Below are 17690 nucleotides of genomic sequence, written 5' to 3' on the forward strand. Positions count from 1 at the left end.
TTCTATGTCTAACTTGCTGAGAGTTTTTATCATGAAAAGATGTTAAATTTTGTCAAATGCTTTTTCTGCACCTATTGAGATGATCTTATGATTTTTATTCTTCTTCTGTTAATGTGGCATATTACATTTATTGACATATGCATGTTGAACCACCCCTGCATCCCAGGGATAAATCCCACTTGATCATGGTGTATGATCCTTTTAATGTGCTGTTGAACTTGGTTTGCTAGTATTTTGTTGAGGATTTTTTGCATCTATGTTCACCAGGGATATGGGCCTGTAATGTTCTTTTCTTGCAGTATCCTTGCCTAGCTTTGGTATCAGGGTAGTGCTGGCATTGTAAAAGGAGTTTGGAAGTGCTCCTGCCTTTTCAATTTTCTGGAAGAGTTTGAGAAGGAATGACATTAATTCTTTTTTTTTTCTTTTGACACACAGTTTCACTCTGTTGCCCAGGCTGTAGTGCAGTGGCGCGATCTCGGCTCACTGCTCCCTGGTTCAAGCAATTCTTGTGCCTCAGCCTCCCGAGTAGCTGGGACTACAGGAGCATGCCACCATGCCTGGCTAATTTTTGTACTTTCAGCATGTTGGCCAGGCTGGTCTCAAACCCATCACGTTGGCCGAGCTGGTCTGGAACTACTGACCACCTATGAAGCTGTCTGGTCCTGGGCTTTTCTTTGTTAGGAGGTTTTTGATTATCGATTAAATCTCATCTGTCATTGATCTGTTTAGATTTTCTTCCTTCATAATGTATTCTTGGTAGGTTGTATGTGTCTAGAAACATATCCATTTCTTCTAGATTATCCAATTTGTTGGCGTATGATTGTTCATGGTAGTCTTTTATAACCTTTGTATTTCTGTGTTATCAGTTGTAATGTCTCCTCTTTTATTTCTGATTTTATTTATTTGATATTATCTCTCTTTTTTCCTTGGTTAGTTTAGCTAAGGGTTTGTTACTTTTGTTTATCTTAGGGTTAGTTTATTCTTTTTTTTCTAGTTTCATGGGATGTAAAGTTAGGTTATTGATTTGTGATATTTCTTTTTTCTTTATGTAGGTATTTATCATGATAAACTTTCCCCTCAGAACTGTTTTTGCTGCATTCTATAAGTTTTGGTTTGATGTGTTTCCATTTTCATATGCTTCAAGATACTCTTTGATTTCCACTTTTAACTCTAACATGAGATAAGAGACAAAAGTATTAAAAATAACTACAGCTGCAATAATTTTTTAATGGATACATGATATAAAAAGATGTAAAGTTAAAAGTGATTTACACACTACCATTTTGGATTTGATGATATATTTACCTTTACCAGTGAGTTTCATATTTTTATCTGTTTTAATATTGTTACTTAGTATCCTTTCGTTTCAACTTGAACACCTTTCTTTAGCATTTCTTGCAAGGTAGGTCTAGTCGTGATGAACTCCTTTAGCTTTTATTTGTCTGGAAATGCCTTTTTTTGTTGCTAGAGATGGGGTCTCATTTTGTTACCCATGCTGAAGCACAGTGGCATGCTCATAGCTCACTGAAGCTTTGAACTCCTGGGCTCAAGCGATCTTCCTGCCTTAGCTTCCCAAGTAGCTGGAAGTCCAAGTAGCTGGACATCACCATGCCTGGCTAATTTTATTAGTTTTATTTTTGCAGAGACAGAGTCTCACTATGTTGCCCCAGCTGGTCTCAAACTGGCCTTAAGCAATCCTCCCACCTCAGCCTCCCAACATGCTGGGATTACAGACATGAGCCACCATGCCTGGCTTTGAGAATGTCTTTATTGTTCCTTCATTTATGAATGACCACTTTGCTGGTTATAGTATTCTTCATTGGCAGTTTTTCATCTTTTAGCACTTTGAATGTATCATCCCACTCCCTCCTGGCCTGCAAGATTTCTGCTGAGAAGTGGGCTGATGAGGTTCCCTTGTATGTGATGCAACTCTTTTCTCTTAATGCTTTCAATATTCTCTTTTGTCTTTGACTTTTGACAATTTGATTATAATGTGCTTCAGGATATTCTTCTCTGAGTTGATCTTGCTTGGGATCCTCTGAGCTTCATGAATCTTGATGTCCATTTCTTTCCTAGGATTTGTGAAGTTTCCAACCATTATTTCTTAAAATAAGCTTTCTGTTTCTTTCTCTCTCTTTTTCTTCTCCTAAATTATGGGACTCCCATAATTAGTAGATTCATTTGCTTATTGTGTCCCATAGGTTCCTTATGCCGTCTTCACTCATTTTCATTTTTTTCTTTTTTGTTTCTCTAATTGGCTAATTTCAAATTACCTATCTTTGTGTTACCCATTTCTTTCTTCTGCAGGATCAAGTCTGCTATTGAAACTCTTTCTTTTAGTTTTCAGTTCTGCCATTGTATACATCAGCTCGAGGATTTCTGTTTGGGTTCTTTTTATGGTTTTTATTTCTTTATTAAACTTCTCATCTCATTTATGTGTTGTTTTCCTGATTTTGTTTAGTTGTCTGTGTTCTCTCACAACTCACTGCACTTCAGGATGACTATCTTGAATTCTTCATCAAGCCTTTAATAGATCTCCATTTATTTGGGCTGTTACTGGAGCTATACTAGTTTACTTTGGTAGTGTCATGGTTGCTGGATTGTTTGTTATTTATGTAGCCTTTCATTGGTGTCTGTGCATTTCAAGGAGCAAATCAGTCTTTATAGACTGATTTCAGCAGGTTTATGGGAGGGCTTCTGCTAGGTCACTGGGTGGGTCCCTGGGCAGGCAGGACAGGCCCAGGACTGTGGCTGAGAAGGGATAGAACCAAGTCATAGGGCTGCCTCAAGGTCTATAGCCAAGACTGAGGCCTGCAGGCCTGCCTCCATGGGCATGGACAGGTGTGCCTCCTGCCAGGTTCCTGGGTGGACAGGACTGCTCTGGACAGTGCAATGGAGCTGGAGCCAAGTTATGGGGCTGTTTCAGGATCTGCTGCAGTACCAAGGTTAGCAAGCTTGCTTCCTATGGCACAGACAGGCACGACTCCCAGCAAGCCCCTGGGAAGGCATAATTGCTCCCATACCACAGCAGAGTGTGACCAGAGCTGAGTTATAAGGCTGCTTCAGGGTATACTACTGGGACCAAGATAGGCAGTCCTGTAACTTGAGGCACAGATGGTTGTGACTCCTCCTGGACGCCTTGGAAGATGATTTTGGTGGCGGAGTCAAGGCCAAATGGCATTGTAGCTGAGTTTACAGGGGGATGAGACTATTTCCAGGTCTGTAACCTTCATCACGGTCAACAACCCTGGGTGTGGGTCTGCCCTCTCAAAACAGCCTTCCTTGGTGTTGGACTCTACTAGAGTTTTGCAGCATCCTACCTGGGTCCAAAATTCCCACAAAGATACTTTGGTCCACGGATGGCTGCCAAATTCTTGTTGCTCTGGAGAGATGTGATGGACTTCCCATTCACCATCTTGTTGATGTCATACTTGAGTCAATTTTTATAGAGCCTGAAGTTTGGGTCAAAGTTCATTTTGCCACATATGGACATCAAATTTTCCTACACCATTCCTTGAAAAGACTTATTCATCCTCCATTGAATTGCTTTTTCATCTTTGTCAAAAATCAATTGACCATATTCGTGTGTTTATTTCTTGACTCTCTTTTCTGTTCTGTGGATCAATATATCTATTTCTTGACAAATATGTCACTGTCTTGATTGCTGTAGTCTTATACTAAGTCTCAAAATCAGATGGTATAATTCCTTTAACTTTATTCTTTCTCAAAATTGTTTAGTTATTTGTAGTTTCTTTGTTTTTCTATATAAACTTTTGAATCAGCTTGTTTATTTCTACAAAAATTCTTTTTTTTTTTTTTTTTTTTTTTTGAGACGGAGTCTTGCTCTGTCACCCAGGCTGGAGTGCAGTGGCCGGATCTCAGCTCACTGCAAGCTCCTCCTCTCGGGTTCACGCCATTGTCCTGCCTCAGCCTCCCAAGTAGCTGGGACTACAGGCACCCACCACTTCGCCCGGCTAGTTTTTTGTATTTTTTAGTAGAGACGGGGTTTCACCGTATTAGCTAGGATGGTCTCGATCTCCTGACCTCATGATCCGCCCGTCTCGGCCTCCCAAAGTGCTGGGATTACAGGCTTGAGCCACCGCGCCCGGCCAAAAATTCTTGATGGAGGTTTTTAAATTAAGCTTTTTATTCTGACAAAACAAGATTATTTTAATAAAGTCTTGTATAATCTTCATCTACATCTACCCATTGTCAACATTTTACATTTGATTTATCTTTAAATGTAAAAATGTAAGTATATACATATGTTTGTATTTGAGAATACATCACAGAAATTATAACCTTTTGCTTCTAAATACTTTAGCATGTATTTTGCAAGAAAAACTATATTCTCTTCCCTTATAGCACCCACAATGCTATTACTGAATTTGGGAAATTTAATATTTTTGCAAAACTATTACCTAATATACCCTGGCTGTGATTTTTACTTGAATTGCATTATACTTATAGATCAGTCTGGGGAGAATTGGCGTCTTTACTCTGTTGAATCTTCGAATCTGTGAACATGGTATGTCTCTAATTATTGAGATCTTTTATTTTATTCATCAGCATTTTACAGTTTTTAGCCTATGAATCCTGTATGGTTTATTAGATTTATTCCCAAACGTTTTATTTTTGAAGATATTGAAATGGTATTGTTTTTTAAATTTCCGTTTTCAATTCTTCTCTGCTAGTATATAGAAATGTGATTACTTTTTATGCATGATCTTGTATCCTGTGACTGGCTAATCTCACTTGTTAGTTCTTGGAGGTTTTTGTTTTATTTAAAGTAGAGTCCTTGGGATTTTCCTTACAGACTATCATGTCATCTACAAGTAAGGACAGTTTTATTTCTCATTTTTTCCTATCTGTATGCATTTATTTCTTTTTTTTCTTTTTGCCATATTGCATTTGCTAGGGCTTTTAGTATACCGTTGAATACAAGTGGTGAGAATGGACATCCTTGCTTTGTTTCTAATCTTAGGGAGAAAGCATTTCGTCTTTCATGATCAAGTGTGATGTTAACTGTAGGGTTTTTTTTTTTTTTTTTTTTTTTGGTAGATGCCCTTTATCAGGTTGAGGAAGTTCCCTTCTATTCCTAGTTTGCTGAGAGATTTTATCATGATTAAGTGTTGAAGTTTGTCAATTGATATGATTACGTGGGTTTTTTTCATGCTTAGATGGTTAATATGGTAGTTTACATTGATTTATTTTCAAATATTTACACTTGCCTTCTTGGATAAAGGCCACTTGGTCACGGTGCATTATTCTTTGTAATGTATTGCTGGATTCAATCTGTTAATATTTTGTTGCTTTTTTTCATTTATATATATGAGGGATCTTAGTCTATAGTTTTCTTTTCCTTTTTTTGTACTATCTTTGTCTGATTTTGGTATCAGGATGTGGCCTCGTAAATGAGTTGGGAAATGTTCCTTTCTCTTAAGTTTTCTAGCAGAGATTTCATAGAATTCGTGATATTTCTTCTGTAAAATGTTTGTAGAATTTGCTGTTGAAACCATCTGGGTCTGAAAATCTCTTTTTGGAAGGTTTTTAACCTTCTAAAATTAAGATTATAGTGATGGGTTATTTATTTCATGTTAGGTGAGTTTTGACTGATTGTGGTTGTCAAGGAGGTCTCCAAATATAATTGCTAATTTGTCTATTTTTCTTTTTAGAGCCATCAGTTTTTGCATCATGTATTTTGAAATTCTATCATTTGAGGCACACACATTTAGGATAGTTGTTTTCTTGGTGAATCATCCCATTTATCATTACATAGTGTCCCTCTTTATCCCTGATCCTGACTTTAAAAAAAGTTAAATCTGTATAGCCTCAAATGGCTAATGATTACTAGCTTAAGTTAAAAATGGTACCAATATGACCTAAGTGGGTCCTTTCTTCAAATCATCTCTGATTCCTCTCACTTGCTCACTTATCCCATAGATGAATAGCCAATATCTATTGTACACTTATCATGTAAAGCTAAGCGTTTCACGTGGCATAGTTTATTTACTCTTCATAAAGACCCCATGAGAACAGTAATCATTATCATTTTGTGGATGAGGACCTGAGGTTCAGAGTGGTTAAATAGTTCCAAAATTACACAGCTAGGAGGTAAGTGAACCAGGGCTGAGAACCAAGATTGTCTTACTCCAGAGACTGTACCCTTAACCACCAAGCTCTAGCTGTTACTTCCATTTAGTCAGGTACCAATTCTTGCCACTTCTGCCTTCCAGATCTCTTTCAAATTATTATATTTCCCACCTCTATGCTACCACTTGCTCAAAGCCACCATTATCTCTCACCTAGATGACCACCAGTGTCTTCTAAATAGGCTGCCTGCTTCCATTGGAGCCATGACCCAGCCAGTGCATTAAATGCAAGTCTGTCTCTGTCACTCTATAGCACGTAGCCAAGGACATGGCTGGTTTGTCAAAGAGGCATATCTGTGGCTTTATGATTACCTACTGTTAACTGTGATAATCTATTAAGTTAACTATAAATATAAGAACCTGTGGGAGTATATGGTAATTTAACAATTCAACAATTAATGTGGTTTCCTGTGGCCCTTAGGATCAAGTCCGGTCTCCTAACCCTGGTTTAGAAGGATTAGGAGATCTTGGTGATCTAGGCCCTGGCCACCACCTTGTCCTTTGCATTCCACCATGCTATTCTTTCAGCTCCTTCAAGTGGTCTCTAGCTTCAGGGCTTCTCTGCATGCAGTCCCCTTTGCCTGGAAAACTCTCTCTTCAGCCCTTTGTCTGGCTAGTTCCTATTCATCTTTCAGGCCTCAAGATAAATGTCATAGGTTCAATATTTTTAGGCCATCTTTGACTTCTTCCCCTTTCCAAAAAAACCCAAAACAAACAAACAAACAACAACAACAACAACAAAACCTCTTCTATCCGTCTTCCTGTCTCTGTCCCCATTGCCACTGCTATGGTCCAGGACTTGATTTTTTTCTAGTCTGGACTGCAGTATTTTGTCTGCCCTTCAGCTACTGGTTTCTTCCCCTCCAATCCATTTTCCACACCTCTGCCAGAAATTTTTAAAAAGCACAATCACATAATGTTGTTTGCTTTCCCTAAAACCATCAATATTTTCCAACTGCTGACAGAATAAAGTCTGAACACATTGGCCTGGTATTCAAGGCCCTCACTGGCCTAGCCCCATATATCTTCCCAGCCTCATCTCTCAGTGCCTGTACTCACATTCCTTATGCTGCAGCCTAGTATTTCTCAAAGTGTTTCTCAGCCTAGTGTTCCCATGCTCTGTAGGGACATTAGATGATCCAAGGTGGTATATGGATAAAAAGTTATTTGAATGCATAGAGAATAAAAGCAAATTCATGGTAGCAATATAAAATTTCCTGTTAAAATACATTAATTTAGGCTACAGAGATGACTTAATTTGAAGGAAAAGTATGTTAAGTAATAATAGCATGGGTGGTACACAGCTGTGGAAAGAGCCAGAAGGTGGGACACAAATGGCTAAAGTATGGGAAACAGGGGCCCGACCACCTTTGTCTACTTCCCATTCCCTCAATTCACCATGTAATTCACATTTCTGTGCCTTTGATGATGCTGTTCCCTTATTTTTATTACTCTGTTTCCAACTTTCTGCTTATCAAAATTCTCTCAGGCTTTAAGGATTAGCTCAAATGACACTTCCTTGTGATATCTTTGCTCATCTCCTGGTCAGAATTAAGGACTGCCTCTTCTGCACACTCCCAAGACACTACTCGTGCTTCTTTCTGGTTCTGGTCCATTTTGTTTGATTGTGTAATTAGTACCTCATATGTCTGTTTCTCTCCCTATCAGACAGTAAGCTTCTTAAAAACAGCCTTTAGCACAGTGCCAAGCACAAAGAGATAGCTTATGATAATTATTCATTACATTGAATTGTAGTAAAGGAAGAAGTTCGATTTCAAAATTCTCCAAGTTGCAGGTGAAAGTTAATAGGAAGAGAAACCACCAATGCCCTTATTCCAAACAAGGAAAGGCCTTCTGAAGTTATAAGGTGTGCATGTGTGTGTAAGGATATAGGCAACGAATTATTTTCAGTGTAAGGTGAAAGCCTATAAATCTTATGGGTGAAAACATTATGTTTCATGTTTCGGGGCAATGACCTAAATCTGAATGTTGGCAATGCTTGCCAAATCTAGTCAGTTGGCTCAATGCCTTCAGAAATTTAAAAAAAAAACAAAACAAAAAAAAAAAAAGGGTAGTTTGTCAAAGAGGAATCCTGTAGCTTTGTGATTACTTGTTGGATCCAAATAAACTATCAATATAAGAACTTGTAGGAGTGACAGGTAATTTAAAAATTCAATAAACATTGATGAGCCTACCTCATATGAAATCTCTATGTTAAAAGCCATGGGGACAGGGTTGGGAACTGGAAAGAGGAGGGTGAAGGGAGTAAATATGGAAATGATGAAAAGAATGCATGCATGGTCCTTGATACCATGTATTGACCATTTGTTGTGAAAGGCACTCTATTCAGCACTTAATGTATATTATCTCATTTAATGTTCTTGCAATCCTTATAGGCGGATAATTTTATTATCTCATTTTACAGATGAAGAAACTGAGAATCAGAGAGATCATGTATCTTTACTCCAAGCTGTAGGAAAAAAGTAGATAGCATTTGTTGCATCTTCATTGTGTGCCAATAACTATTTTAAGTACCTCATGTGTATTAACTCATATTAATACATGTGGAAAACAAAATTCCCGTCTTCCAGAAGCTCTGGGTTTCTTGTGAAAGGTAAGGTTCAGAGTTGAATTTTGGAGAAAAGGTAGGATTTTTGTCAGATGGCTTGGTAGAGGAAGGGTCCTCCATGCACAAAGAAGAACTCGAACAAAGGCCAAGAGATGGGAGAGTCCAAGGCCCGTGAGTAACATCATTACCTGCAAAAACACAGGCAGCCTAAGGAAGCCGTGGTACAGGAGATGAAGCTGGGAGGGAAACTGGAAAGATTAGGCCTGATGCTGAAGGGAATGAGTAGCCAGTAAAGGTTATTAAGCAGAGAGCAGAAGAGTAGCATGATCGTGTCTGTTTCAGGAAGATAATCTGGAATAACTGTGAGAGCAAGAGAAACTATAGGCAAAGAGATCAGCTAAGAGTTTTGGCATTCAGATGAAAGCCAGTGGGAACCTAAAATAGGCTACCATTTCACATAGCAATTTGAAAGTCACCAAGGAGGTAGAATTTTCAGCCCAACACAGCTGATTTGATGCTGGGGTGATGGAAGGGGATTAATGAAAGATGCCGTGATGGGGTATGTGGGAATGCTGGGAATGCATCAAAGTCTAGGCCGGGCGTGGTGGTTCACTCCTGTAATGCCAACATTTTGGGAGGCCAGGGCAGGAGGAGCACTGGAGTCCAGGAGTTTGAGACCAACCCAGGCAACATAGTGAGACCACCACAAAAATTTTAAAATTAGGCCGAGTACGGTGGTGCATTTGACTTCAGGTCCCAGCCACTGGGAAGCCGAGGTGGAGATCGCTTTGATTCAGGAGTTTGAGGCTGCAGTGAGTTATGATCATGCCACTGCACTCCAACCTGGGAGACAGAGAGAGACTCTGTCTCGGAAAAGAAAGAAAGAAGAAAGAAAGAAAAAGAAAGAAAGAGAAAGGAAGAAAGAAAGAAAGAGAGAAAGAGAGAAAGAGAGAAAGAAAGAAAGAAAGAAAGAAAGAAAGAAAGAAAGAAAGAAAGAAAGAAAGAAAAGAAAGAAAAAGTGGTTGTCACTCCTCTGTTGATCAAGTGGCAAGGTTGGCAGTATCTTATCAGGTGTGGTGGTTGGGCTCCAAGTAGTCAATTTTGGTAGTTGAAAGGAAGAAAATTAACATGTATTGAGGATTTTCTCACCTCAGAGATCTCTGGAACAGTCTTGAGAGGCAGGTACTATGCTGTTTCTGTTATGGTACAGGGTGAATGACTTACTTGCTCAAGGTCACATAGAAAGTAACAGAGACTTACTTGCATAAGGTCTCATAGCAAGTAAGTGACAGACTGGTCTATCTGACTCTGAAGACTGTGTTCTACTTTTATTTATTTATTTTGAGACAGGGTCTCGCTTTATTACCCACGCTAGAGTGCAATGACGTGATCACAACTCACTCTAACCTTTACCTCTTAGGCTCGAATGAGTCCCCCATTTCAGCCAGCACAATAGCTGGGACCACAGGCATGCACCACCATGCCTGGCTAATTTTTTGATTTTTTTTTTTTTTTCCTGTAGAGATGGAGTCTCGCTCTGTTGCCCAGGCTGGTCTCAAACTCCCAGGCTCGAGTGATCCTCCCACCTCGGCCTCCCAAAATGTTGGGATTACAGACATGAGCCACTGCACCCAACCTGTTCTATTTTTTACAGTACCAGAAACCAGAGAAAGAGGGCAGGCCCACACACCCAAAAAGGATGTCCAAGGGAGAAAAGAAAGAGTAAGAGTGAAAATAAAGATTTCTGCTGAGGAAGAAGAAATCTGGAAGACCTTCAAGTTAGTGTCAAGCTTGATCTTGCATGAAATATAATGATGATAAGAAAGAGCTCCTGTTCTCATGGAGCTTATTGGGTAGAGGGCACAAAAGATATAATGGCTGCTCCCCAGCCTATTCTTACAAAGTGCTCTAGACTTTCAGAGGCGATGTAGTCTTGGGTTGTCTGGAAAATGTACAGAGAAGATATGATTTGAGTAATATCTAAAAGGAGGCGCTGTCCCTGGAGAGTCCAGGAAGAGCTATCATGCCGTCTTTCCAGTGGCAGGAGTAGTAGGAGTAGTGGGAGCAGAGGTGAAGGAATGGGAGAGTCGATTTCCTGTTTGTTTAGTGAATAGATTACCTGGAACGCAAGGCAATCATGTAGGGAAGAGTAGGAGGATGAGCTGGCAACGGGTTAACACCAGAGAGTGGAGGAAGACTTTGAATGCCCAGTCTGACACCTTTATACATCACCACACAGGCAATGGGAAACCACTGACTATTTTTGAGCAGGAGAGGGATGTAATCAAAGATGCTTTTGAGACGGTGGCTCATGCCTGTAATCCCAGCACTTTGGGAGGCTGAAGCGGGTGGATCACCTGAGGTCAGGAATTCGAGACCAGCCTGGCCAACATGGCAAAACCCTGTCTCTACTAAAAATACAAAAAAAAAAAAAAAAAAAATTAGCCAGGTGTGGTGGCACATACCTGTAATCCCAGCTACTTAGGAGGCTGAGGCTGGTAAATTGCTTGAACCTGGGAGGCAGAGGTTGCAGTGAGCTGAGACTGCCCCACTGCACTCCAGCCTGGGCAACAGAGTAAGACTCCATCTCAAAAAAAAAAAAAAAAAAAGGGATGCTTTCGAAAGACCTCCAGAAGCAGGCACTGGAATAGATTGGAGAGGGTGGAGATCAGAGGTTAGACGATCAGGAAAAAGAATATTGAGATAGTTTAGGGGGATGGTGATACAAGCCCAGAAGAGATGAGGGAAAGCCATCCTCTGAATGAAAGCTGGCCCTGAGAGGGGCCGTCAGAGCCACAGCCTAATTCTAAGGACATGAATATTTGTATTCCAAATCTCCTCCAAGCCATTTTCTCATTCCTCTCTTCTTGCTTCCTCCCTCCTTCTTGTCCCTCTGCCTTTTCTCCATTTTCTCTATTTCCTCCCCATTACTTCCAGTAATGCTCCGTAATCAGCTATGATTCTGAACATCATTTGGGAAGGAGGGGAAGCACTGAGGGAGGCTCTGAGCAAGATAGAAGGAAGGAAGGAAAGAAGGTGAGAAAGAAAAGGAAGAAGGAAGGGTGGAAGGCAGACATTTCTGTAGGAGCATTTCCCATGAACCAGGCTGAGAGAATAGGGACACAGACTTAGAGGGATTGCAGTACTTGTTTGGAGTCACACAGCTAATTGCCATCTAAGTCTGATGAACTCCAGAACTCATGTCCTGTTTGCCATGCCACGGTGACTCCCTTTCCTGTCTCCCCTGATCTGTTCAACTTGTATAATATTTTCTTATTCTGATACCCTAATATCACTTTGTCATGGCTCTTTCACTCACCACAGTCTGTCTTACATTATAGTGATCTGTGTATGTGTCCAGCACTGGCACATAAAATGGGGACAATGGTTGAATGAATGATTGGTTTATCTCTGTTACTAGATAGTAAAGAGCCTGTAAGGATCTCACAGCAAGGACAGCCCAAGATCTTATCATTAGTATTTACTCTATAACTGTTGGATTGAACATATTTGAATGTCTTAGGCACCTGTGTGGGCATCACGCCCTGTTGGACACTGAAGCTACCTTGGTAACTTTCAAGACCCAGGATTTATGTTGCAATTTCTAGCATAATCACTAAAAGAACAGAAACAGGACGTATAGCACCTGAACAAGAAGAGAAGGACAAATGGAATGGTAAAGCTAATCAGTCTAAAAGAAGTCAAATCAAATGGCCAACAAGCACACGAAAAGATGCTCAGCATTATTGATCATCAGGGAAATGTGAAGCAAAACCACAATGAGATATCATCTCACACTCATTGGGATGGCTATTATTTAAAAAACAGAAAATAAGAAGTATAGGTGAGGATGTGGGGAAATTGAAACTCTTGTGCACTGTTGGTGGGAATGTGAAATTGTGCAGCCGTTAAGGAAAACAGGATGGCAGTTCCAAAAAAAAAGTAAAAACAGAATTACTGTGTGATCCAGGAATTCCATTTCTGGGTGTATATCAAAAGCATTGAAAGCAGAGTCTCAGAGATGTTCGTACGTCTATATTCATAGCAACGTTACTCACAATAGCCAAAATGTCAAGGCAACCTAAATGTCCATCAGTAGATGAATGGAAAACAATACGTGGCATATCCACACAAGGCACTGTATAACTCAGCCTTTCAAAGGGAAGAAATTCTGACACATGATACCACATGGGTGAGCCTTAAAGCCATTATACTAAGTAAAATAAGCCAATCATGAAAGGACAAACACTGGAATAATAATTCCAATTATATGAGGTACCTAGAATAGGCAAATTCATAGAGACAGAAAGCAGAATGGTGGTTTCCAGGGGCTGGAAGGAGGGGAAATTAGGGAGTTATTGTTTAACGGATACAGAATTTCAGTTTGGGAAGATAAAATTCTGAAGATGGATGGTGGCCATGCATTGTGAATGTACTTAATGGCATGTACTCAGAGCACACTTAGAAATGGTTAAAATGGTAAATTTTATGTTCTAGGTATGGTACCACAATAAAAATAACTTTTAAAAATGAAGGTGAAAAAAGTCCCATTTATTCTTTTTTTAATTATTTTTAAAATTTTTTAATTTTTTATTTTGTTTGAGACAGAGTCTTGCTCTGTCACCAGGCTGGAGTGCAGGGGTGCGATCTTGGCTCACTGCAACCTCCGCCTCTCGGGTTCAAGTGATTCTCCTGCCTCAGCCTCCCGAGTAGCTAGGACTATAGGCGCATGCCACCACACCCAGCTAATTTTTGTATTTTTAGTAGAGATGGGGTTTCACCATGTTGGCCAAGATGGTCTCGATCTCTTGATCTTGTGACCCGCCCGCCTCAGCCTCCTGAAGTGCTGGGATTACAGGTGTGAGCCACCACACCCGGCCCCATTTATTCTTATGTGTTTCCACTGAAGACACATGGGTATCATCCCCAATCCACGCCTCCAGCTCTTCTGGGACAACTAGAAACCATTGAAATTTGGGGGTGAAGGGGCATTACTTGGAGGCTAATCCTCACCTTCTTGGTCCCTCACATATCCAGTTATCTGATACACTCTCTACCCTATACCCAGCAGGACGCACTGTCCTTTGAGAGAGGAAATGAAATAGAGAAAAATATATATGAGAAAGTATCATTTTCTGGCAGAAAAATGAGTACATTTTAATTAGAAAAGCTGCCTCGGCCGGGCGCGGTGGCTCATGCCTGTAATCCCAGCACTTTGGGAGGCCGAGGTGGGCAGATCACCTGAGGTCAGGAGTTTGAGAACAACTTGGCCAACATGGCGATACCCCGTCTCTGCTAAAAATACAAAAATTAGCTCGGCGTGGTGGCAGGCGCCTGTAGTCCCAGCTACTTGGGAAGCTGAAGCAGGAGAATCGCTTGAACCCGGGAGGCAGAGGTTGCAGTGAGCCAAGATCGTGCCATTGCACTCCAGCCTGGGCAACAAGAGCGAAACTCCGTCTCAAAAAAAAAAAAAAAAAAAAAGCTGCCCCAGAAGAGCCTTCCTGGGTGGAAGAGGCCCTACATCTAAAAGGACCCGCTCACAAAACTCATCCTCTCTTGATATCTTTTCCCTGCTCTCTCTGCCCCATCTCTGCCCATTCTTTCTGGGATCCTGATTTGACACAGTTGCTGCCACCCTGATAGCAAGTGTCTTAGGACACTCCTGTGTCCCTCACTTTCCTGGCTGAGGGCCGGAACTTATCAAAGGGGTCTTTTTGGGGAAGTTAGGGGAAATGCAAAGGAAAACAAAAAGAAACTATGAAAGTCTAGAAACAACTAAGTTTACTAACAAAATCACTTTCTTCTCTCGATATAGCTAAAGTCAAGCCATCAATGGGCTTAGCGTGTTTTGATTTTAATAAGGCTTAATAAGTCTGCATTTTGAGAAGGCTGTGGACCCCTCTGGCAGTCTGGTGAAGCCATGGACCCTTTCTCTGAATAATATGTTTAAATGCACAAAATAAAATACACAGATTTACAAAGGAAACCCATTATATTAAAATTCAGTTATCAAAATATTACCCACAATGTGATATAGTAACATATGTGCTTCTTGATGTATGCATTAAATAACCAGATCTAACAGCAGTGCCAATAACTACTGGTATTTTGAAGTAGTCGTGAACATAAATGAAATTTCGAGATACCTGCAACAACTGTAATATGAAATGCAAATCTCTGTGATGTCTGTTACTGACACTCACAGGTACTCCTAATACTTTGTGGTTTATTGCCTGCATTCATCATTGAAGGAAATACTACATTTCAATTAGATGTTAGTGGAAAGAAAGAGGCAGTTTTTTTTTTTGTTTTGTTTTGTTTTTTTTGTTTTTTGTTTTTTGTTTTTTTGAGACGGAGTCTTGCTCTGTCGCCCAGGCTGGAGTGCAGTAGCACGATCTTGGCTCACTGCAAGCTCCGCCTCCCGGGTTCACGCCATTCTCCTGCCTCAGCCTCCTGAGTAGCGGGGACTACAGGTGCCCGCCACCACGCCTGGCTAATTTTCTGTTATTTTTAGTAGAGATGGGGTTTCACCGTGTTAGCCAGGATGGTCTCAATCTCCTGACCTCATGATCCTCCTGCCTCGGACTCCTAAAGTGCTGGGATTATAGGCGTGAGCCACTGCACCCCGCCGAAAGAGGCAGTTTTATTCATCCCAATTCAAAGTACCCCCCCATCCACCCTGAATTTTTGGTCTATAGGACCCTGGTTGAGAGCCTCTGCTCTGAGGATCATATAGCCTCCCATGGGTTGGAACCAGCTATCTCCTACCTGTCTCATCCTTCAGGATGACATTATTTCTCCTCATCCAGTTTTCAAGCTTGCCCCTGTAATTGACCGCCCCCAAATCCCTGGTTTCTGGCAAGGAAAATCTTGGAGCTGTCAGCCCATTTGCAGTTTGCACTCCAGCCTGGGCGACAAGAGCGAAACTCTGTCTCAAAAAAAAAAAAAAAAAAAAAAAAAAAAAAAAAAAGTGCTGCCTCAGAAGATCCTTCTTAGGTGGGAGAGGCCCAACACTGTTGACTTCCGTGCCGTGAGTCCACGGAACAACTGGCTCTTTCTCAAAATTCTGTCTGAGATGTCACTCAGGCAGCCCTCAGATTTTCCAGAATTCTCTCACCGTAACTGTAGACTAGAAAATCACCCAACACCTACCTAGTAACACCAACTCCGTAAGCCACCACCACTTCTGCCCTGTCCCTGAATATGACTCTTTTCAGCTAGTTCATAGGGGGACAGCTCCTGAGAAGGCTGGAGTGATTTTTTTTTTTTTTTTTTTAATCTGGAGACAGAGTCTTGCTCTGTTACCCAAGCTGGAGTGCAGTGGCAGGATCTCGGCTCACTGCAAAGTCCACCTCCCGGGTTCAAGTGATTCTCCTGTCTCAGCCTCCCAAGTAGCTGGGATTACCCGTGCATGCCACCATGCCCGGCTAATTTTTGTATTTTTTCTTTTTCTTTTCTTTTTTTTTTTTTTTTAGTAGAGACGGGATTTCACAATGTTGGCCAGGCTGGTCTCGAACCCCTGACCTCAGGTGATCCACCCGCCTCAGCCTCCCAAAGTGCTGGGATTATAGGCGTGAGCCACCGTGCCTGGCCTGGAGTAATCTTTAAACCAGAACAGCCGCAGCCTCACTCCTGGCCTTTGTGCCTGGCAGATCCTTCCCAGAGGGTGGAGATCAACCAGACGATCTCTTTGGAACCCTCCTCATCTGGAGATTGGACACTCTTTTGGTTTGTTCCCCATGTGCTCTCCAGCCCTTGGGGTTCACTCACCTAAAAATACATAGACTGGAATCCATTGCAAAACAGAGAGGGTTTGGAGGCCCTCCTGGAGATCCAGTCGGGAGAAGAAGGCCATGGTGATGGTGCTGTTCTGTTGTGATAAGAAGCCCAACCAGAAGGTCAAAACTTCTTAAGCTGAGTTGATTATAGATGCTTTGCTATAATCTCTTATTGTGGAGTGAGATTAGCTACTGGGGTTTTGTCAAACTTGACCAAACCTTTCCTCCACTGCTCCGCCCCAACTTCCTACCCACACATCAGGTTGCAGATCAGGCAGTATAATTGATCTCGCCAGTGGTATCCTTTCTCCACGTGTGCCCCATTGTAATGAAGCAGAAATGGCCCTGGGGTGGCTCTAGCTGTGAGGGAGGGGCACTCTTGATAAATCAGTGCAGGAAGAGAGTAGCTTGGGCCTCAAATAGGACCTCTGAAGAGCACCCCACTCCCTTTCCCTGCTTAAGAAAAGGGACTTGGCAGCCACACTTGTTTCTGCCCTAGGGGTTCCCCCTTGTCTCCTCTTGTCTTCTGCTGAGTCACCTAGCCCACTGGGGCTGTTTTTCTGCACTGGATATCTGTTAATAGACTCCTCAGATCCCTCTTTGTGCCTCTAGTCCCAAGGGCCCTGTCTCAGTGGCCAGACACCTTATCATAGAGCGGGAGAAGCATTGCACAGAAGGAAGACCTGGCTCCCAGTCCCTGCCCTGCCATGCTCTTCCTGTGACACCTTTGGAAAACGCTCCACCTCTCTAGAACTCAGTTTGAGCGTTCTTTGCTAGAATGCAGTGTAGGTTAGGGGCATAGATTTTAGAGCCAGATAGCTGGGGTTCACATCTCAGCTCTGTCACTTACAAGGTGGTGAACCTCTATGCCCCAGTTTCTCCATCTGCAAAAGTGGGACTATAATAGTACCTACTTCTTAGGATAGTTCTGAGGATTAGATGAGTGAATGAATATAAAGTGCTTAGCACACAGCCTGGGACCGTTTCCTGTCATTACTACTCATTGAGTTCAAGTAACATATATTGAACAAGTAATGTGTGTTTCAGGCCGAGGCTTGCTTCTGTGCAATAGCCTTTGGAAAATTGAAGACTGTTGCCAGGTCTCAGACCTTTTTGTTGTTGTTGTTGTTGTTTTTCCGGACAGAGTCTCACTGTGTCACTCAGGCTGGAGTGCAATGGGGTGATCTTGGC

General features: G+C 41.5%; 1 protein-coding gene across 1 annotated transcript in view; it reads right to left on the reverse strand.

Moving 5' to 3' along the window:
• The window catches only part of DGAT2L6 (diacylglycerol O-acyltransferase 2 like 6), a 29987-nt gene extending 12297 nt beyond the window's left edge, over positions 1 to 17690 (reverse strand). Inside the window, exon 1 of the mRNA XM_003917833.4 lies at positions 16492 to 17690. Coding sequence (XP_003917882.2) covers positions 16492 to 16576 — 85 coding nt within the window. The 5' untranslated portion in view covers positions 16577 to 17690. The remainder of the gene's footprint in view (positions 1 to 16491) is intronic.

Source organism: Papio anubis, chromosome X (assembly GCF_008728515.1).
Source record: "Papio anubis isolate 15944 chromosome X, Panubis1.0, whole genome shotgun sequence".
Taxonomy (NCBI): domain Eukaryota; kingdom Metazoa; phylum Chordata; class Mammalia; order Primates; family Cercopithecidae; genus Papio; species Papio anubis.